This window comes from Theropithecus gelada, chromosome X (genome assembly GCF_003255815.1).
Source record: "Theropithecus gelada isolate Dixy chromosome X, Tgel_1.0, whole genome shotgun sequence".
NCBI lineage: Eukaryota > Metazoa > Chordata > Mammalia > Primates > Cercopithecidae > Theropithecus > Theropithecus gelada.
The window spans coordinates 53,884,828-53,901,974 of NC_037689.1; the positions used below are offsets into that span (position 1 = coordinate 53,884,828).

Consider the following 17,147-nt stretch of genomic DNA (forward strand, 5'->3'; position numbering starts at 1 on the left):
ATTCCCATATTAAAGGTTCGTTATATATGTTATATTTGTAAACCTATCTTTTTCCTAGGTAAAGTGAATAAGATTTTTAAAGATGCACTTAAGTAAAATTCACTTTCCAGCAAAATTTCTTAACTGTTTTCCAAAATGCTTTTTTCTTTATATGCACCATTTTATACTGTCTGGGCAGTAACAAGTTCAAATAGTAATTTACTATTTACATTTAAACAGCATATTTTATTTGTAAATGGTATTTTACGTGTAGATAGTAAGTTACTGTTTACATGTAAAATATGATGAAAACTTAAATTTATTTAACAAAATGAAAATATATTTATTAAAACAGGAATGCATAACATATACTACCTGTAAAATTACTTGACATTAAAAATAGGATTTTAACTAACTCTGAAACAACATAAACATGTTTTGCTATATTACACAATCATAAATGTTCCACAGTAGAGAAGGTTCTAGAAAGTAATTTAAAAACCTAGCATTTAGTTCTCAAAAAGGGCAGAAAGCAAAGCAAAAACTCATATAGTTTTTTTTAAAAGAAAATAAATCCCCATTTTAATATTTAAAGGAGCAATGGAATGAAATGGGAATCCATATTTTTTCTTTTTTTTCTAGGGTATTATCCACATAGAAATCACTTGAGCTTCACCAAAAGGTTAAAACCCCCATTCTTTATTTTGGAATCACTTTTATATTTAAATAGAGAGCTACATGGTCTCAATAACCTTTCTAGGACTCGGTGTTCTAATCTAGAAGATGTGAAAATAATTTAGTTTCATGAGGCTCCTTCTACCTAAATAATCCTCAGCCTGCAAAATGAATGTTCCATCTTTTCACCTTTTAAATTAAGGAAGGATACAATATGATTCAAAAATAAAGAATGACAAAGTATATTTTGGTTTTAAATAAATGGGTAGTTAAAAAAATACTCACATATAACATGTATAAGAGCAATAAAGAATGAGGAAAGGGGACACAAAATAAAAAGACATGAAAGGAAATGAAACTGGGATTAAAGGGGTCAGGGAAGGAGAGTAGAAGAGAATGTGTTACATAAACCACCGGGGCAGAAAAATAGTGGCAAATATGCATATAGAAAAGTAGATTCATGGCCAGGTGCGGTGGCTCACACTGGCAATACCAGCAATTTGGGAGGCCGAGGTGGGCGGATCACCTGAGGCCGGGAGTTCAAGACCAGCCTGATCAACACAGTGAAACCCTGTCTCTAATTAAAATACAAAAATTAGCCGGGCGTGGTGGTGCATGCCTGTAATCCCAGCTACTTGGGAGGCTGAGGCAGGAGAATTGCTTGAACCTGGCAGGCAGAGGTTGTAGTGAGTTGAGATCGCACCATTGCACTCCAGCCTGGGCGACAGAGCAAAACTCTGTCTCAAAAAAAAAAAAAAAAGAAATAAAGAAAGAAAGAAAAAAAAAGTAGATTCATAATAAATACAGTAAGGTGTCAATTCATAGATGAAAATTAGCATAACAGTGAGAAACATAGAGGAAGAGAGCGATGATGATGGCAAGAGAGCCTCCTACACCCACATGCATGTTCAGAGAAAATACAAAGAAATATGAAGAGGGATAAATATTAAAAACACCTGAGTCAGAAGTGTGTATAAAGATCATAGAATGAGATGCTCAGAGAGAGAAACACAGAGGCTAGCTTTAATAACATCCCCACTTTGTGGCTCTTATGGGTATTATTGTTAAAGACTGTAAAAGGTCAAGTTATGTATTAGACAAGAACGAGGATATCATTTCATGAGCCTTCATTGCATGAAGGCACTCATAAATTTATGCTAATGGCTATATTCAGTTTAAAGCAACCCTTTCCATATCCGCTTAAAGAGAAGCTACCCAGGCCAAGGCAGGGTAACACGCTTTTGCAATGAACTCATTATACGGTCCACCACTCCCTTAAAGAAATAGCTATATTATCTTCACCCGCTGTTTTCTCTCTTCAGCAATGAAACATAAAGGTACAGGCCAGGTGCAGTGGCTCACGCCTGTAATCCCAGCACTTTGGGAGGCTGAGGTGGGCGGATCATGAGGTCAGGAGTTCGAGATCAACCTGGCCAACATGGTGAAACTCCATCTCTACTAAAAATACAAATTAGTCGGGTGTGATGGCGTGCGCCTGTTGTCCCAGCCACTCGAGAGGCTGAGGCAGAAGAATCGCTTGAACCCAGGAGGTGGAGGTTGCAGTGAGCCGAGATTGTGCCACTGCACTGCAGCCTGGGTAACAAAGTGAGACTCCGTCTCAAAAAATAAAATAAAGGTACAAAAGTAAGTGGTCAGTTGGCTCAATATGCAGAATGCAGCATATTAGTTAGCTGTGCAGAAAGCACCTGCCAACTGATTATGATATTAGGATATATCTGGAGATACTATGTACTAAGGAATTGACATATTCATGTCCCAGTAACTATGACCCACTAGTTCTAATTATATCACCCACTCTAAGCTTTGGATGAAGGATAGGACTCGAGAACACAGGGAGGGGGTCCGCTTTATTTCTACCCTCCTGTAATAAGTAAGAGCTTGAGATTTAATGAAGATCAAAATGGTCTGCCAGTGTTATAAGGCACTTTTTTAACTTTAAAAAAAACTTGTGTTATTTACCTAAATCTGGTACTGATCATTTCCTTTGTATCCCTAAATCTAAACAGGGATACAGGGGCATATGGATGGAGAAAAGATGATTAAATAATTTTAATATGACTAATGAATAAAATTCCAAATCCTGTGGCATTCAATGGCAAAGACATTGCATTAAAATTATAATTTTGACGTAAGGAACAGATATTATGGATGCTGTAGTAACATAAATATATACATGATGGTGTTCGTAACCTCAGTTTTAATTTTCTATCATAAAAATTTGACTTTTTATTTTGTTTCAGAACACACAAAACCTTCACTCTTTCACAATCCACAAACCTGCTATTGTATATTTTAGATAGTTATCTCATAATTCCTACAATTATAATTTTTTTTGTTTGCCATAAGATGTACTGAGATATTGTAGGACATTTTGGGTATCCTGCCTCCTTGTTCTCTTTTTATGAGGGATGATTTCATTTGCATTGTTATGTAGATGTAAAATTTAATTGCTGGGACACCACCTTCCCTCCATACATAAAAGTCTATATCTTTACACAGATGTTTTGCAATCATTAAAGGTAGAAACCAAGAAGGTTTTTTTTTTTTCCCCCCAAATAACTACCTGCTTGAATTACAGAGACTTAAGCACACATTATGGTTTTAATGTCATAAAATTGGTACTTATTTTAGTTCCTAAATATTTTATCAGTCATGTAAATGATCTGTTATTAGAATGTCAGCATCATCAATTTAAAAAGTATAATAAATAACCTGACACAATTCGAGATGTTCACAAATTAGATGACTCAGTATTGTAAAGATGCTAATTGAGCTCCAGATTCACAAAATTTCAATCAATATCCTGGCAGGCTTTATGTAAAAATAGACAACATGGTTCTAAAATTTATTCAAAGAAACAAAAGTAGCCAAGGCAATCTTGAATAGGAAGAACAAAGTTGGATGGTTTACACAACCAGATCCAAAATGTGTAAATAAAATGATTGCATACATACATACAATGGAATATTATTCAGTCATAAAAAGGAGTGAAATTCTGACACATGCTACAACATAGATGAACCTTGAAAATATTATGCTGAGTGAAGTAAGGCAGACACAAAGTGGCAAATATACAATTCCAATTATGTAAAAGATCTAGAATAGCCAAATTCATAGAAACAGAAAGTAGTCCAGAGGCTACTAGTGGATGGGAAGACAGAGAAAGGGGAACTATTGCTTAATGGTTACAGACTGTCTGGTTGGAGTAATAAAAATTTTGGAGACTGAGCGTAGTGGCTCACACCTCTAATCCCAACACTTTGGGAGTCCAAGGTGGGCGGATCACCTGAGGTTAGGAGTTTGAGACCAGTCTGGCCAACATGGCAAAAACCCATCTCTAGTAAAAAGACAAAAAGTTAGCTGGGCATGGTGGCAGGCGCCTGTAATCCCAGCTACTTAGGAGGCTGAGGCAGGAGAATCACTTGAACTTGGGAGGTGAGGTTGCAGTGAGCCGAGATCGCACCACTGCACTTCAGCCTAAGCTACACAGCGAGACTCTATCTCCAAAAAAGAAAAAAAAAAAAAATTGGGGGGCGGGATAAATTGTGGTGATGGTTGTAATAAATGCCACTGAATTGTACACACAAAATGACTAAAATGACAATTTTTTATGTTATATATTTTATCACAGCTTAAAAAAGTAATATCCCAATACCATTGAATTGTCCACTTAAAATGAGTTAAATGGTACGTGAATTATAGCTCAGTAGAATTGTTTTTAAAAAAAGATTGTAATTAAGCCAGTGAAGTACTGTTATAGTACAGAGTTAATCAAATGGAAGAGGATATAGAATCTAGACGCAGATTCATACATACAAGTTCTCTTGATTTATAACAAAGATGCCATGACAATACAGTGAGGAAATGATTATCTTTGAATAAATAGTGCTGGATCAATTGATGTTGCTTTTTATTATAAATTCATATGCACCACTTGCTTTATATAAAATAAATATGCATTAATTTAATAAATAGTATTAATATTAGATTTATATAGTATTCAAGGTGGAAAGATGAAAACTCACGAGTTAATAAGTAGGTAAGTAAATAAACTTGTGGAGAACGTTAGTGTACATTAATTATTAAATCTATAATCTAGGTGTGAATAATTAATTTTGATTTATGATACTTGTTTAACTAGAACCAGACCACGTCCTTTTAGATTCAATACTGTCAGTATATACCTGGCCACTGAATTAAATACTTCATCATTTCTTCAGTCTAATTCTTCAGAATAATTTAGGCAAAAAAATTGTAGTATAAATTATGGCATTTGGTCACTAATGTAAAGCCATTCACCATCATCATTTTTTCTAGCCACAACAAAGCATACAGCCAAGGCAAACGGTCAGGTTGAAAAACAAAACAAAACAGCAATCCACATACCAGCCTCCTCCCCCACCAATGAAGCACCCAGGAGACAAAATACATACAAATACTTGCAACATTTAACACATGTGACAGAAGAGATGGTTAATGTCTAACCTTTATCCACTGGAGATTTGTCCGCTTGAGCTTATTTTCAAGTTTATCTTGCTCTTCTGGGCTTATGGGAGCACTTACAAGCACGGGTCCTCCAGTTTCATTTAATTGTTTTAGAATTCCCTGGCGCAGGGGCAACTCTTCCACCAGTAACTGAAACAGACATTGCAACAACGTTTAAAATGAATTACAGCACAATTCCAACTACCTTGTCTTCGCTTCTATTGATTAGTCTATCAAAATGAAGCGACTTGACTGAGGGCCCAGTGGTACCTCAAATACCAACAGTTTTCTATTTGAGCACAGAGCTGATTGACTGAAACACTCACTCCCCAGTAGATAAATCTTTGCAGGAAAGAAATGATTATTTTATCCCTCATAATTTTTTAAGAGAAAAATGTGAGATGGTAAAGCAACACTCCAAATAAAGTTAGTGTCTGAAAACATGTCTCTATCAGAAATAGAACAATGTGAATAAATTCATCAACCTCTTGGGTATCATAGCATGCCATAGCATACCGTAGCTTGCCACTGAGAAACTGCATTATCATCTTAAGAGGTAACTGACATTGAGAATGTTTACTCTCAATATACACAGTGCCAGGCACTGTGCTAACTTTTTCATGTTTAGTATCTTAGTTTATCTTCATATTATAATACTTATATCAGGTAGATCCTATTATCTTCATTTTATATGGAAGGAAACTGAGACAAAGAGGTTAAATACCAGCTCCCAGGACACAAATCTAGCAAGCAACAAAGCTGTGGTTCAAATTTGGGTAGTTTCATTCCAGAATCCTCATTTTTCACTCCATATCCCTAAATTTCTCTTACTCATTCACCATCATATAGTGTATACTCTTTCCCAAGACCTCCAAAACCACCATGATGTTAACAACCGTGTTTTATTCATTTTTGTCATCTAGAGTTACAGTGTCTGCTACAGTACCCATTAGCCATACGACACTATCAACATTTAAGTTAATCAAAATTCGCTAAAATAAAATCTCAAGTTCCTCAGTCACACTACCAACTCTCCAGGCATTCAAAAGGTACAAATAACTAGTTGTTACAAAAATGGATAATGCAGAATATTTTCATCACCACAGAAGTTCTATTTGACAGCACTGATCTAGATTCTTTTTTTTTTTTTTTTGAGACGGAGTCTCACTCTGTCGCCCAGGCTGGAGTGCAGTGGCGCGATCTTGGCTCACCGCAAGCTCCGCCTCCTGGGTTCAACAATTCTCCTGCCTCAGCCTGCCTAGTAGCTGGGACTACAGGCGCCTGCCACCTCACCCGGCTAGTTTTTTTTGTTTTTTTTTTTTTTGTTTTTTGTATTTTTTTTTAGTAGAGACGGGGTTTCACCATGTTAGCCAGGATGGTCTCGATCTCCTGACCTCGTGATCCGCCCGTCTCGGCCTCCCAAAGTGCTGGGATTACAGGCTTGAGCCACCGCGCCCGGCCTGATCTAGATTCTTTCAGGAGAAAAATAGAATCATATATATTAATTATATAAGAAAATGCCACTAAATAATGTCTCAAATGAATTATCAATTATATTACTATATATGACACAGTACATTTAGGAAAGATAAATTTCCAAGAATAGACTGAGTTCATTGTTCTAGGGTATAACCATCTTCAAATGATTCCCATTCTTTTCTATTTTTGAATCTCAAATACCTAGTAAAACATCTGATGTATAGTCAGTGCTCCATATTTGTTTATTGAATTACACCATATTTTATTTTTATACTTTATTTCTTGTTCAGGTGTAAATTTCTTGTTTCACAGAAATAAATGTTTGACATTGGACTCTGATTTACATGTATAAGGCAACTGAATCATTGATAAAGGAGCAATTTCATTTCCCTTTGATTATGTGACCTTGTAAAATGAGGATAATAGCAACCATTGTCAAAATTTGATATGAAGATTAAATAAAATAGTGGCTGTACATGTATCTAATACTTGGCACATAATAGGGAATGATTAAATATTAATTTCTCTTCCCCTTTCACCTTCTGTTTGACAATTAAAATGAAATAGATCCAAAAGAGTTGCTTTCCTAAAACTAAAACCATGAAAGTTAATCCAACAGCACAATCAGAGCATGTCAGTCAGCCAAGGGAAGTAATCCGTAATAAGCAGACATCACAGTAGGAAGGCATGAAAAGCCACTGGAAGAAGCTGGATGTGTATTCAACCAAATGGAATGTGAACCAACACCACGTCCTACACCTCCAGACAAACAAGCTAAAACAAAACATTGCTTTGGGGGGATATAATGCCTTTAATTAGAGGCTGAAGTAGTGATATTGATTTGGCAATCCAGATCTTCCCTAAGAAAATGGATTCTTCTTTTTAAAGTCTCTTCTCAAATCTCCAAGTAGGTAACCAGGACAGATTTAAAAAGTGATTCCCATTTAGATTTAGATTTTATGATTCCACAATCTGGTCTTTAGTTTTTAAAATTATTTGAACGGCCGGGCGCAGTGGCTCAAGCCTGTAATCCCAGCACTTTGGGAGGCCGAGATGGGCGGATCACGAGGTCAGGAGATCGAGACCATCCTGGCTAACACGGTGAAACCCTGTCTCTACTAAAAAATACAAAAAATTAGCCGGGCGAGGTGGCGGGCGCCTGTAGTCCCAGCTACTCGGGAGGCTGAGGCAGGAGAATGGCGTGAACCTGGGAAGGGGAGCTTGCAGTGAGCCGAGATCTGGCCACTGCACCACTCCAGCCTGGGTGACAGAGCAAGACTGCGTCTCAAAAAAAAAAAAAAAAAAAAAAAAAAAATTTAAGTTTTGAAGTTCTCAAATAAATCTAAAATTATTTTCAAATTAGTTTTTAAGATAAAAACTGTGATTTATATACATAGATTATATACATCTATATGTATACATGCAATATGTGTGTGTATACATAAATACACACACACACACATATATATGTTCTTATGTGCACTGGTTGAGAACTGCAGGGTTAAGAAAAAATAAAGTTGCCACAAAAACACTTTAGCAAGGAATTATAAATAACCTAATGGGCAGGAAACCAATGATTAAATTAAAAAAATAGATTCATATACTTCTTTATAAAAGTGGGCCCTGGGGGATTTGAGAAAATAAAATTACCTTGACTTGCTCAAGCTTTTCTTTTAGTTGCTGCTCATTTCCAGGTTCAAGCGGGATACTAGCAATGTTATCTGCTTCCTCCAACCATAAAACAAATTCATTTAAATCTCTTTGAAATTCTGACAAGATATTCTTTTGTTCTTCTACCCTGGAGAAAGAAGAATAAAATTGTTATAAACAACATATTTCTCAAACTATTTTTTAATGCAAACTGGAAAACAAACATGGCAAACAATTTGAAAATAAGCAATTTAAAAGCTGTTCACAATATATAATTTAAGAAAATTCATTCACTTTGAACAAAGCAATTTCAATATTTCAAGAATCTCTAAATGATAAGAGATTAAAATTGGTCAAGAAAAATTCTGATTCAAAAATTCCTGGCCGGGTGCAGTGACTCATGCCTGTAATCCTAGCACTTTGGGAGGCCGATGTGGGCGGATCACTTGAGGTCAGGAGTTTGCGACCAGCCTGGCAAACATGGTGAAACCCCGTCTGTACTAAAAATACAAAAATTAGCCAGGCTTGGTGGCAGGCGCCTGTAATCCCAGCTACTGCAGAGGCTGAGGCAGGAGAATCACTTGAACATGGAAGGCAGAGGCTGCAATAAGCCAAGATCGCACCACTGCACTCCAGCCTGGGCAACAGAGAAAGTCCCCATCTCAAATACATACATATATACATACATACACACATAAAAATGAATAAAATAAAAATTCTAACAACATTATGTTATGATATCAGAGCAAGGTTTCTCAACTTTAGCATTACTAACATTTAAGTTTGGATAATTCTTTGCTGTGAGGGGCTATCCTGTGCATTGTAGGGTATTCAGCAGTATCCCTGGCCTGTTGTACACATTGGATACCAGTAGTAACACCTCGCCCCTGAACTGTGACAACCAAAAATGTTTCAAGGCATTGCCAAATATACTGGGGGGTTGGGGGTGGGGACAAAATTGTCCCTGGTTGAGAACCAACTAAAGTAAGTATATAACCTAAAGTTGCAAGTTTAAAAATGTTTAATTAAAGTACACTTATGGAAAATTACAGGACAAAAGTATAAACAAAGATTTTGTTTTGCTTAAGTAGCATCCATTTTATCTGCTCCTAATTCTGTGGGTCAAGGATTTGGATAGGGTTCAGTTGAGCAGTTCTGCTCTATGTGGCTTCAGCTTGGTTTAAAATAAAATCACTAAATTATTACATGCTGAACTGTTTTCCAAATTATGATTCACAACCTTATTTGAGGAAAGAGAAAAACTGATTTTAAATACTTAACATATGTTGTACTCGTGGAAGTTTTAATTATGAAAATGCATATACTCTGTGCTAATTAGCCATAAATTTATTCTTATATATTCGATTGTAAGACAGCTGAACACAATTGTTTGTGCTTAAAATAATTGAAAATTTTTTGTTCTATTGTCTTTTGGGAACTATGTATATCTTCCATGGAAGCTTTTAATTGAAGTATAATATACGTACAGGACGCTGCACAATTTAACTGTATAGCTCAATAGTCTTTTAAAAATGGAACACACTGTACAATCAGAGAAGGAAATAGAATATTATCAGAATCTCAGAAATCTCCTCTTACCCCTTCGCAGTCACTACCTCCAAGTATAACCAGTACCCTGTCAACTTTGATTATTTGGCCTGTACTGAATATTATGAAAATGGAATTATATGGCTTATACTCCTTTGTGTCTTGCCTTTTTCATTCAAGATTATGTTTACAACAAACCTGCACGTTGTGCACATGTACCCTAGAACTTAGAGTATAATAATAAAAAAAAACAAAAAAACCCCCACAACATTATGTTTACAATAATCCATGTTGCATATAATTTTAGTTTGTTCATTAACCTGGCTGTATAGCATTTCATTGTGTTAATATAGTACTTTAGATGGACATCTGTGATAATTCAGTTTTTTGAATGATTAGGTATTTTTTTTTTTTTGCTTCAAATTAACAAATGTGTATTGGGAGCTTACTATCTTCCAAGAACTCTATTGGGCATTAGGATTAAAGATGTATATGTTATATACCAAGATTATATACCTTGTCTTGAGGATTTCATAGTCAATGAGAAGAAACAAGCATGTAAGCCAAGGATTATGATTAAGTATTGTAGGAGGAGAAGTTATTTCTGGGGCAGTGCTTGGGACACATCCCAGAGAAGATAAGGATCTGAGTCTTGAAGCATGAAGATAGATCAGCATGTTGCAGGAATAAGACACAGCCTGTTCAAAGACTGGGCCTTGAGAGAACTACAGTTACAATCATTCTGTAAATCGGAATCTGGTTATTGGACTTATGCTTGCATATATTCAGTTTTCCTATATGATAAGAGCCTGTTCAAAGTCTGTTCTGGGACATGTAAAGTTACATTCTCCCCTCTGTCTATTTCCTTTAAATTCATTTATACATTTATTCACTTATTTTACAAATATTTATGATGTATTGTTTTTAACTTTTGTAGGGACATAGTAAGTGTATGTATTTGTAGGGTACATGAGATATTTTGATACAGGCATGCAATGTGAAATAAGCACATCCATTGTTCATCCCTGGGACACTGGGACCAGAGTCTGTTTTTAACCTATCCTGAATATAACATCTGATCTAGAAGTACTTCTACCTTATCTGGCTGGGAAGATGAATACTATTTACTTCAGCTGAGAGTATATTTTGTTGTCTCATATATTTTGGGGAAACTGCTAGTTTAAAAAATCAAGAGATCTGGAGCTCAGGGGAGAGACGAAAGCTGGAAATAAGGACTTTAGTCATTAGCAATCAGTTGGCGGAGAAAACATAGTAAACTAACTTTTGAACTAATAATTAACATTTCATGTTTGCTATTTTCTGAGTCCATTCTTTCTTCATTTTATGAATTTTAATCATTGACAATTCTCTCTTATTTAAATTGAAAAATAGGAAAAGTCAATTTCACAGCCTTTTGTTGATTTCTTATGTATGGTTAATCTTATGGTTCTTCCTCTTCTTCTACTCTAAGTGCTTAGGCATGGAAAGCCAAAGGAATGCTTAGAATGCTCTTCTGGCTTCTCCAAAAGCTACACAGACCTGTGAAGGAGGTCTGCAGATTCCAAACATTCAGTGAAGTGAGAGGATGCTCTTTCCTTCTTTGGAGTCTATATACTTACTCTCAGTGATTCTCTCAACGTCTCTACTTTTGACTTCAGAGAGATGAAGGAGAAGGAGCTGTCCCTTACCAAAAACACTGCACTCCCGCAAAGCTTACTATCCCTTCCAATCTGAGTCTTTTTAACCTTGCCTGGGACACGGAGTACAGAGGAGGTTGGAAATTGCTTGGAATACAGATAATACCACTGTTGCTTTAGAGTAAACCCTATGGGGAAGTGGCTGGTCTCGATTGCTGGCAGCTTGTTTTAGAACGTGGAATAGCGCCATTTCCCCTCAGATTCTGACCTTAGAATCAATTGTGGAAGAAGAAAACTTCTAGTATAGGTATCCTTTATTTGTTTAAATGTTCCAAGCTGATTTAATTCATTGGGTCTAGATTTTGAGGGTCTATCTCATCTTTTTCTCTCTCTCTTTCTACTCTGCAAATCATTGCCTCCATTACTATTTGACTCCAGATGATTTTGCATAGTGTTCTGAATACTTTTAGTTAAGTAAAATCTTGCTAAAATCTGATTACATTTGAAAAACCTAGACACATTGGCAAAGCTTTTAAACATTTTCAACTTTCATCTAGAAACAGACAATTTCAAGGAGAAGAAAACCCCAACCCCCCCAAACAAACAAAAATTTAAGGAGCAGGGAAAAGTAATATCAAAACAAAAAAATAATAATAACCCTCAAGTTTAGAAAATTCTAAATCAAACACTCCCCTCTTTTCAAATATGTCTCAAATTATTTACTTGCATATTTTTTCTGTCAAGAATATCCAGCAAAGAGGAGAGATGTGCTCATTCATTATAGTTGAGATTTATATGTATTACTGGGTTCAAACTCTACAAACATTGTATGCTTATTTTCTTCATTTATTATTTGACTATATCTCTGTAGGTCATTAATTACTCTTTAAAAACTAGATTTTTTAAAGATCCTAGTAATAAGATATATAGGGGTACCCTATATTTCACCATATTGTATTATTAGGAATTTTGTTTGCTTTCATTTTTTATTATAATGAATAACCCTACAATAAACACATTTGTTTATACATTTTGAATCACATATCTGCTGGAGTAAGAAGGAAAAGTTAACAATGGGAATCCTAAGAATCCAGACACACATTGTTGAATTTTTGTCAAGGTTGGTACTCAGAACACTCATAAACTCCCACGAACAGTTAGAAAATACTTGTCTCACTACACTTTACCACTATTGAGCATTATAATTTATATACCTGATAAAACAAATAAAAAGCTTGTCATAGATACTTTAAGCATTCTATTAATAGGAAAGTTGGAAACGTTGTTTGTCATTTATTTAGTTTCTACTGTCAATTATCTGCAATGTCTGTTGCCCATTTTTCCTGTGTTTTCTTAAGAGCTTTTTTCACATTATCTGAAACATAGATTGAGAATGTTTCCAGCTTCCTTTTTGCCTTTTAGTAGTTTTTTTCTAAATAAAATTTAACAGTTTATTTCTTTGATGTTATGTTCATTGATAGTATCCTTAAAATTGTGGCCATTTTACCATTGATCAGATATTCTCACTTATTCTTGATCCTTACTCTTTCATTTGTTAAAAAAGAACACCCAAATATTTAATCCATCTTAAGTTTATATAGTGTTGTTTCTAACCTTCAAGAGTTTTTCAGAAATGGATATTTTTTTCCCCAGCACCATCTCTTCTGAATTGATTTATGGTGCTTTCTTCATTATATTTTAAGTTTCTGCTTGTTGACCTACTGTAGATGTTTGTGACAGTAATACACTATGTCAATTATTGCAGCTTTAAAATGTTTAATTTCTGGTAGGGTAACCCGCTCTCCTACTTTAGTTACTCTAACTCATGTAATGTATCATTCAGTCAAATTATAAAATAATTCTCACTGAAAATTTTTAAATGGATTGCATTATAAGTTAATTTGTGAAGAATTACTGTCTTTCCAATATAATTCTGCTAAATTTTCTATATTTACAATGTTTTTGAACACAGAATATCTGGGACTCAATGGTGTGCTATAAATAATCAAGTATATTTTCTAATTAACCTTTAGCATCAATTTGAAAGACAGCATCTTGCATGCGATTTTATGCATATTAACCATATACTAATTTAGAAAACTCTTAAGAACGCTCAGAATAAATCATCACTTAAACAGTAAAAGAGGCCGGGCGCGGTGGCTCAAGCTTGTAATCCCAGCACTTTGGGAGGCCGAGACGGGCGGATCACGAGGTCGGGAGTTCGAGACCATCCTGGCTAACACGGTGAAACCCCGTCTCTACTAAAAAATACAAAAAACTAGCCGGGCGCGGTGGCGGGCTCCTGTAGTCCCAGCTACTCCGGAGGCTGGGGCAGGAGAATGGCGTAAACCCAGGAGGCGGAGCTTGCAGTGAGCTGAGATCCGGCCACAGCACTCCAGCCTGGGCGACAGAGCCAGACTCCGTCTCAAAAAAAAAAAAAAAAAAAAAAAAAAAACAGTAAAAGCTTTGGCTAAGCTTTTTGCATCTTTCTTTTTACACAATATTTGTGGAAAACTTTTTTTTCCAGTGATTTAATTTCTTTAAAAATACAGCATCTTTTAAATATGAAAACATTTGGTAGTCATTTCTTATCTAGATTTGTTTTTTTATACCTTGAAATATAAAAAAGATGGTGACAAAATCCCATTGGGACCTTGTTATAATCTGCTTTTCCGAGCGCATGTGTTTTCTGAAATTTCAAAAGCCTCGATTTGAAGTTTTAAAAGCTGCAATTTGAATTTATGTATTCAGATGATTGCAGAAAAGCAAAGAAACACAGTTAGCATTTCCAGGCTTGTCTCTTGACAGAACAGTTTAAACGTGCTTTATATTGGCATTCATCACATGAAGTGTTATTTCTTTGTTTACCTACTTGCTTAATGCTTATGGTAGGATTTATTCAGACAAGTGGTAGTAATAATAATGAATGGGATATTTAACATTACCCATCTGCAAATAAGTGCTAAATATTTTACTTTTAGAAGCATTTCAATACATTTAGACATTTAGCTTTTTTTTTTTTTTTTTTTTTTTTTTTAAAAGATTTTAAATTTTTTTAAATTTTTTTTTTTTTTTTTTTTTTTTTTTTTTTAAAGAATGGCTTCTGTTTGAAATATTGGCTCTGTTACTATTTACATTACAAATGTTCCTAATGAAATTAAAGGAAGCACATATTATGATGGTGAGAGATTTGCATAATCAGAAAGGAAGTGCTACTCATGTGTTGCTAAATTCAATGAATTTAACATTCACTCTTAATGAACATTTTCTGTAGGGCTACTCTTACGGTAAGATGAATAGACTGCCAAATCACATGGCATGAGTTTGGTGGGGGATCTAACAAGTGTTTCAGGCAAAGTGCTAGTTTCACAGTTGAATCTCTTTTAATATTCCATACATCCTTTGGATTGCCTTTTATATGCTTTCAGTGGAGAAACTGAAGTTCCAGAGACTGATACACCATATATCCAAAGGTGACTATCCCATTTTCCAAATGAGAAGTCCCTCTCTCCAAGTTTTTTGATCACCTTTAACATAGAAACTTTAGGAAATGGAGATATAATTATCACCTGTTTACATATAATGCTTAATTCATTACTTTGCTTGTGTGTACTACTTTAAAATTATACAGTACAAAATATTACATCATTCTATCACATTTCTTCATTCATATTTCATGCAACAATTTTGTTCAAATTCTTCACTGGCACCTTCAACATTGAAATTTGCATCCTCATGGATGCATTTGGTGTTGCCTAACTCAGTTTCCCAGAGGGTATCATCTTTACTTACATCCATGTGGCCTGAGGTACAGTACTGCTGAATTTAGAAGTAATGTTTCACTAGGAATTTTATTCCAAGCCACAAGTACACATTTATATAACAGAATACAGTTTTATGTTATGTAAAGACAGCTTTATCTTTTTCCTGTGCCATATGTCCATGAGCTACACCATGTAACCACTTAATGAGTTACTTTTAACAGTATTCTTTCCATAGCTTGTTTACAATGGCATCCAACTCTTGCAATTGTGATGTCATACCACCAAGGTCAATACCTAAACTGTGTTAAGTTTATTTTCTCCCACTGTTTTTTTTCCCCTCCTCTATCAGGTTACTTCTACAAGCCTCCAAAATAAGCATAAATTGAGAATAAGTCAAGGCAATACATCTTTCCCAGACAATACTTTGTTGTTTTGATTGAAGTAAAATAAATGACCATCTTGTAATTTGAGAAACTTTAGAAGGATTCAAGCATAAGTTTACTCTTTCCAAGGGAAAACCAAAACAAAACATTCATTTGTAGGAACACCTAGTAACCTTCTCAGGCCATACCCTCCATAGGTCATTATCGGAATCAGAACCCAAGCATCAACTTTATTTTTAAGCCAACATGTCTACCATACCTGGTGGTGCTTGAGTTATACAATTAGACATTTGTTCATTTTCCCTAAAGTTCGTGTCATGTGGGAATGAAGTGCTCCTGAGGGGGATAATATGTCAAGATTTCCCAGTCATTTATGCCTCACTATTAAGGAAATGATTAGCAACTTTTGGGTAGATGTGGAAAATGATGAGGGAAAACCTGAAGGTTAGCAATGTGAATATCTGTATGGAAAGTAAGTCCAAATCTAAATGCTGCCAGTTATCAGCTGAGTATGTGAACATGGGTGAGTTACTTAATGTCTTTAGCCCTCAGTTTCCTCATCTTAAAATTAGAACAATAAACACTTTATAGTGTGGTTGTGAGGATTAAATTTTTTTCTCAGAAACCCAAGATTTAGCCTAGTGCTTCACTAACGGCAGTCAAAACAACGATAGAGAACATAAAAGGAGGTATAAAAAAGGGAAATATGGATACAGAACTTTCTATTTTAATCCTAGAATTGTGTCTAAGCCCATGTGCTTACATAGATAAAACTATTTATAAAACATTATGAGTACACGGGGGGACTACTCAAAATCGAACTTTTGATGAGCCACCTGACAACTTTATTTCTCTCTACTGACAAACTACCTTGACAAATTTTGCTGGGGAAAAAACAATGGAGAATTATTGTCAATGTATGAATAAAAGTGCCACCAGATGAGACTACTTCTACGTGAAGCATATATGTAATCACAATGTAACAGCCATTTATTGAGGGTCTACTAGTGTCCAATGATATGGCCACGAATATCGGCAACAATCCCTGTCTCATGGACCTTCCGTTTGATTGGGATGAAGGGGAGGCAGACAGTAAACAAGATAAAGAAAGAAAATCTATAGATTGTAATATAGTAAGTGCTACAGAGGAAAAAAATGAAGCATGGAAAAGGATGGAAATATTGAGGGGAAGATGGGGAGCAGTTGTGATTTTATAAAGGGTAATCATAGAAGGCCCCATGGAGAAGGAGACATTTGAGTAAAGTCCTCATGGTAGGGACTGGATAGCTGCCCATTAGACAAGTTTACTCATTTCTCTTAATTGTTCAGCTAGCTGTCATTTTCCAGTCTCCCTTGCCATTAGTGTGGCTACATCACTGAGTTCGAGCCAATGGAGTGTTAGCAAAAGTGATGGTCATGAATATGAAGCCTGGCTCATAACCCCACCTCCACTAACCATCACCACCATATGTAATGTTCCTTGTTTTTTTTTAGTCTGATGTACAAGAGCACAGTGATTTTGAAAT

General features: G+C 35.4%; 1 protein-coding gene across 1 annotated transcript in view; it reads right to left on the reverse strand.

The window, feature by feature from the left end:
• The window catches only part of DMD (dystrophin), a 2,044,437-nt gene that overhangs the window by 802,686 nt on the left and 1,224,604 nt on the right, over positions 1–17,147 (reverse strand). The window contains exons 45-46 of the mRNA XM_025371836.1: positions 8,290–8,437; positions 5,161–5,310 (exon numbers count right to left, since the gene is read on the reverse strand). Coding sequence (XP_025227621.1) covers positions 5,161–5,310; positions 8,290–8,437 — 298 coding nt within the window. The remainder of the gene's footprint in view (positions 1–5,160; positions 5,311–8,289; positions 8,438–17,147) is intronic.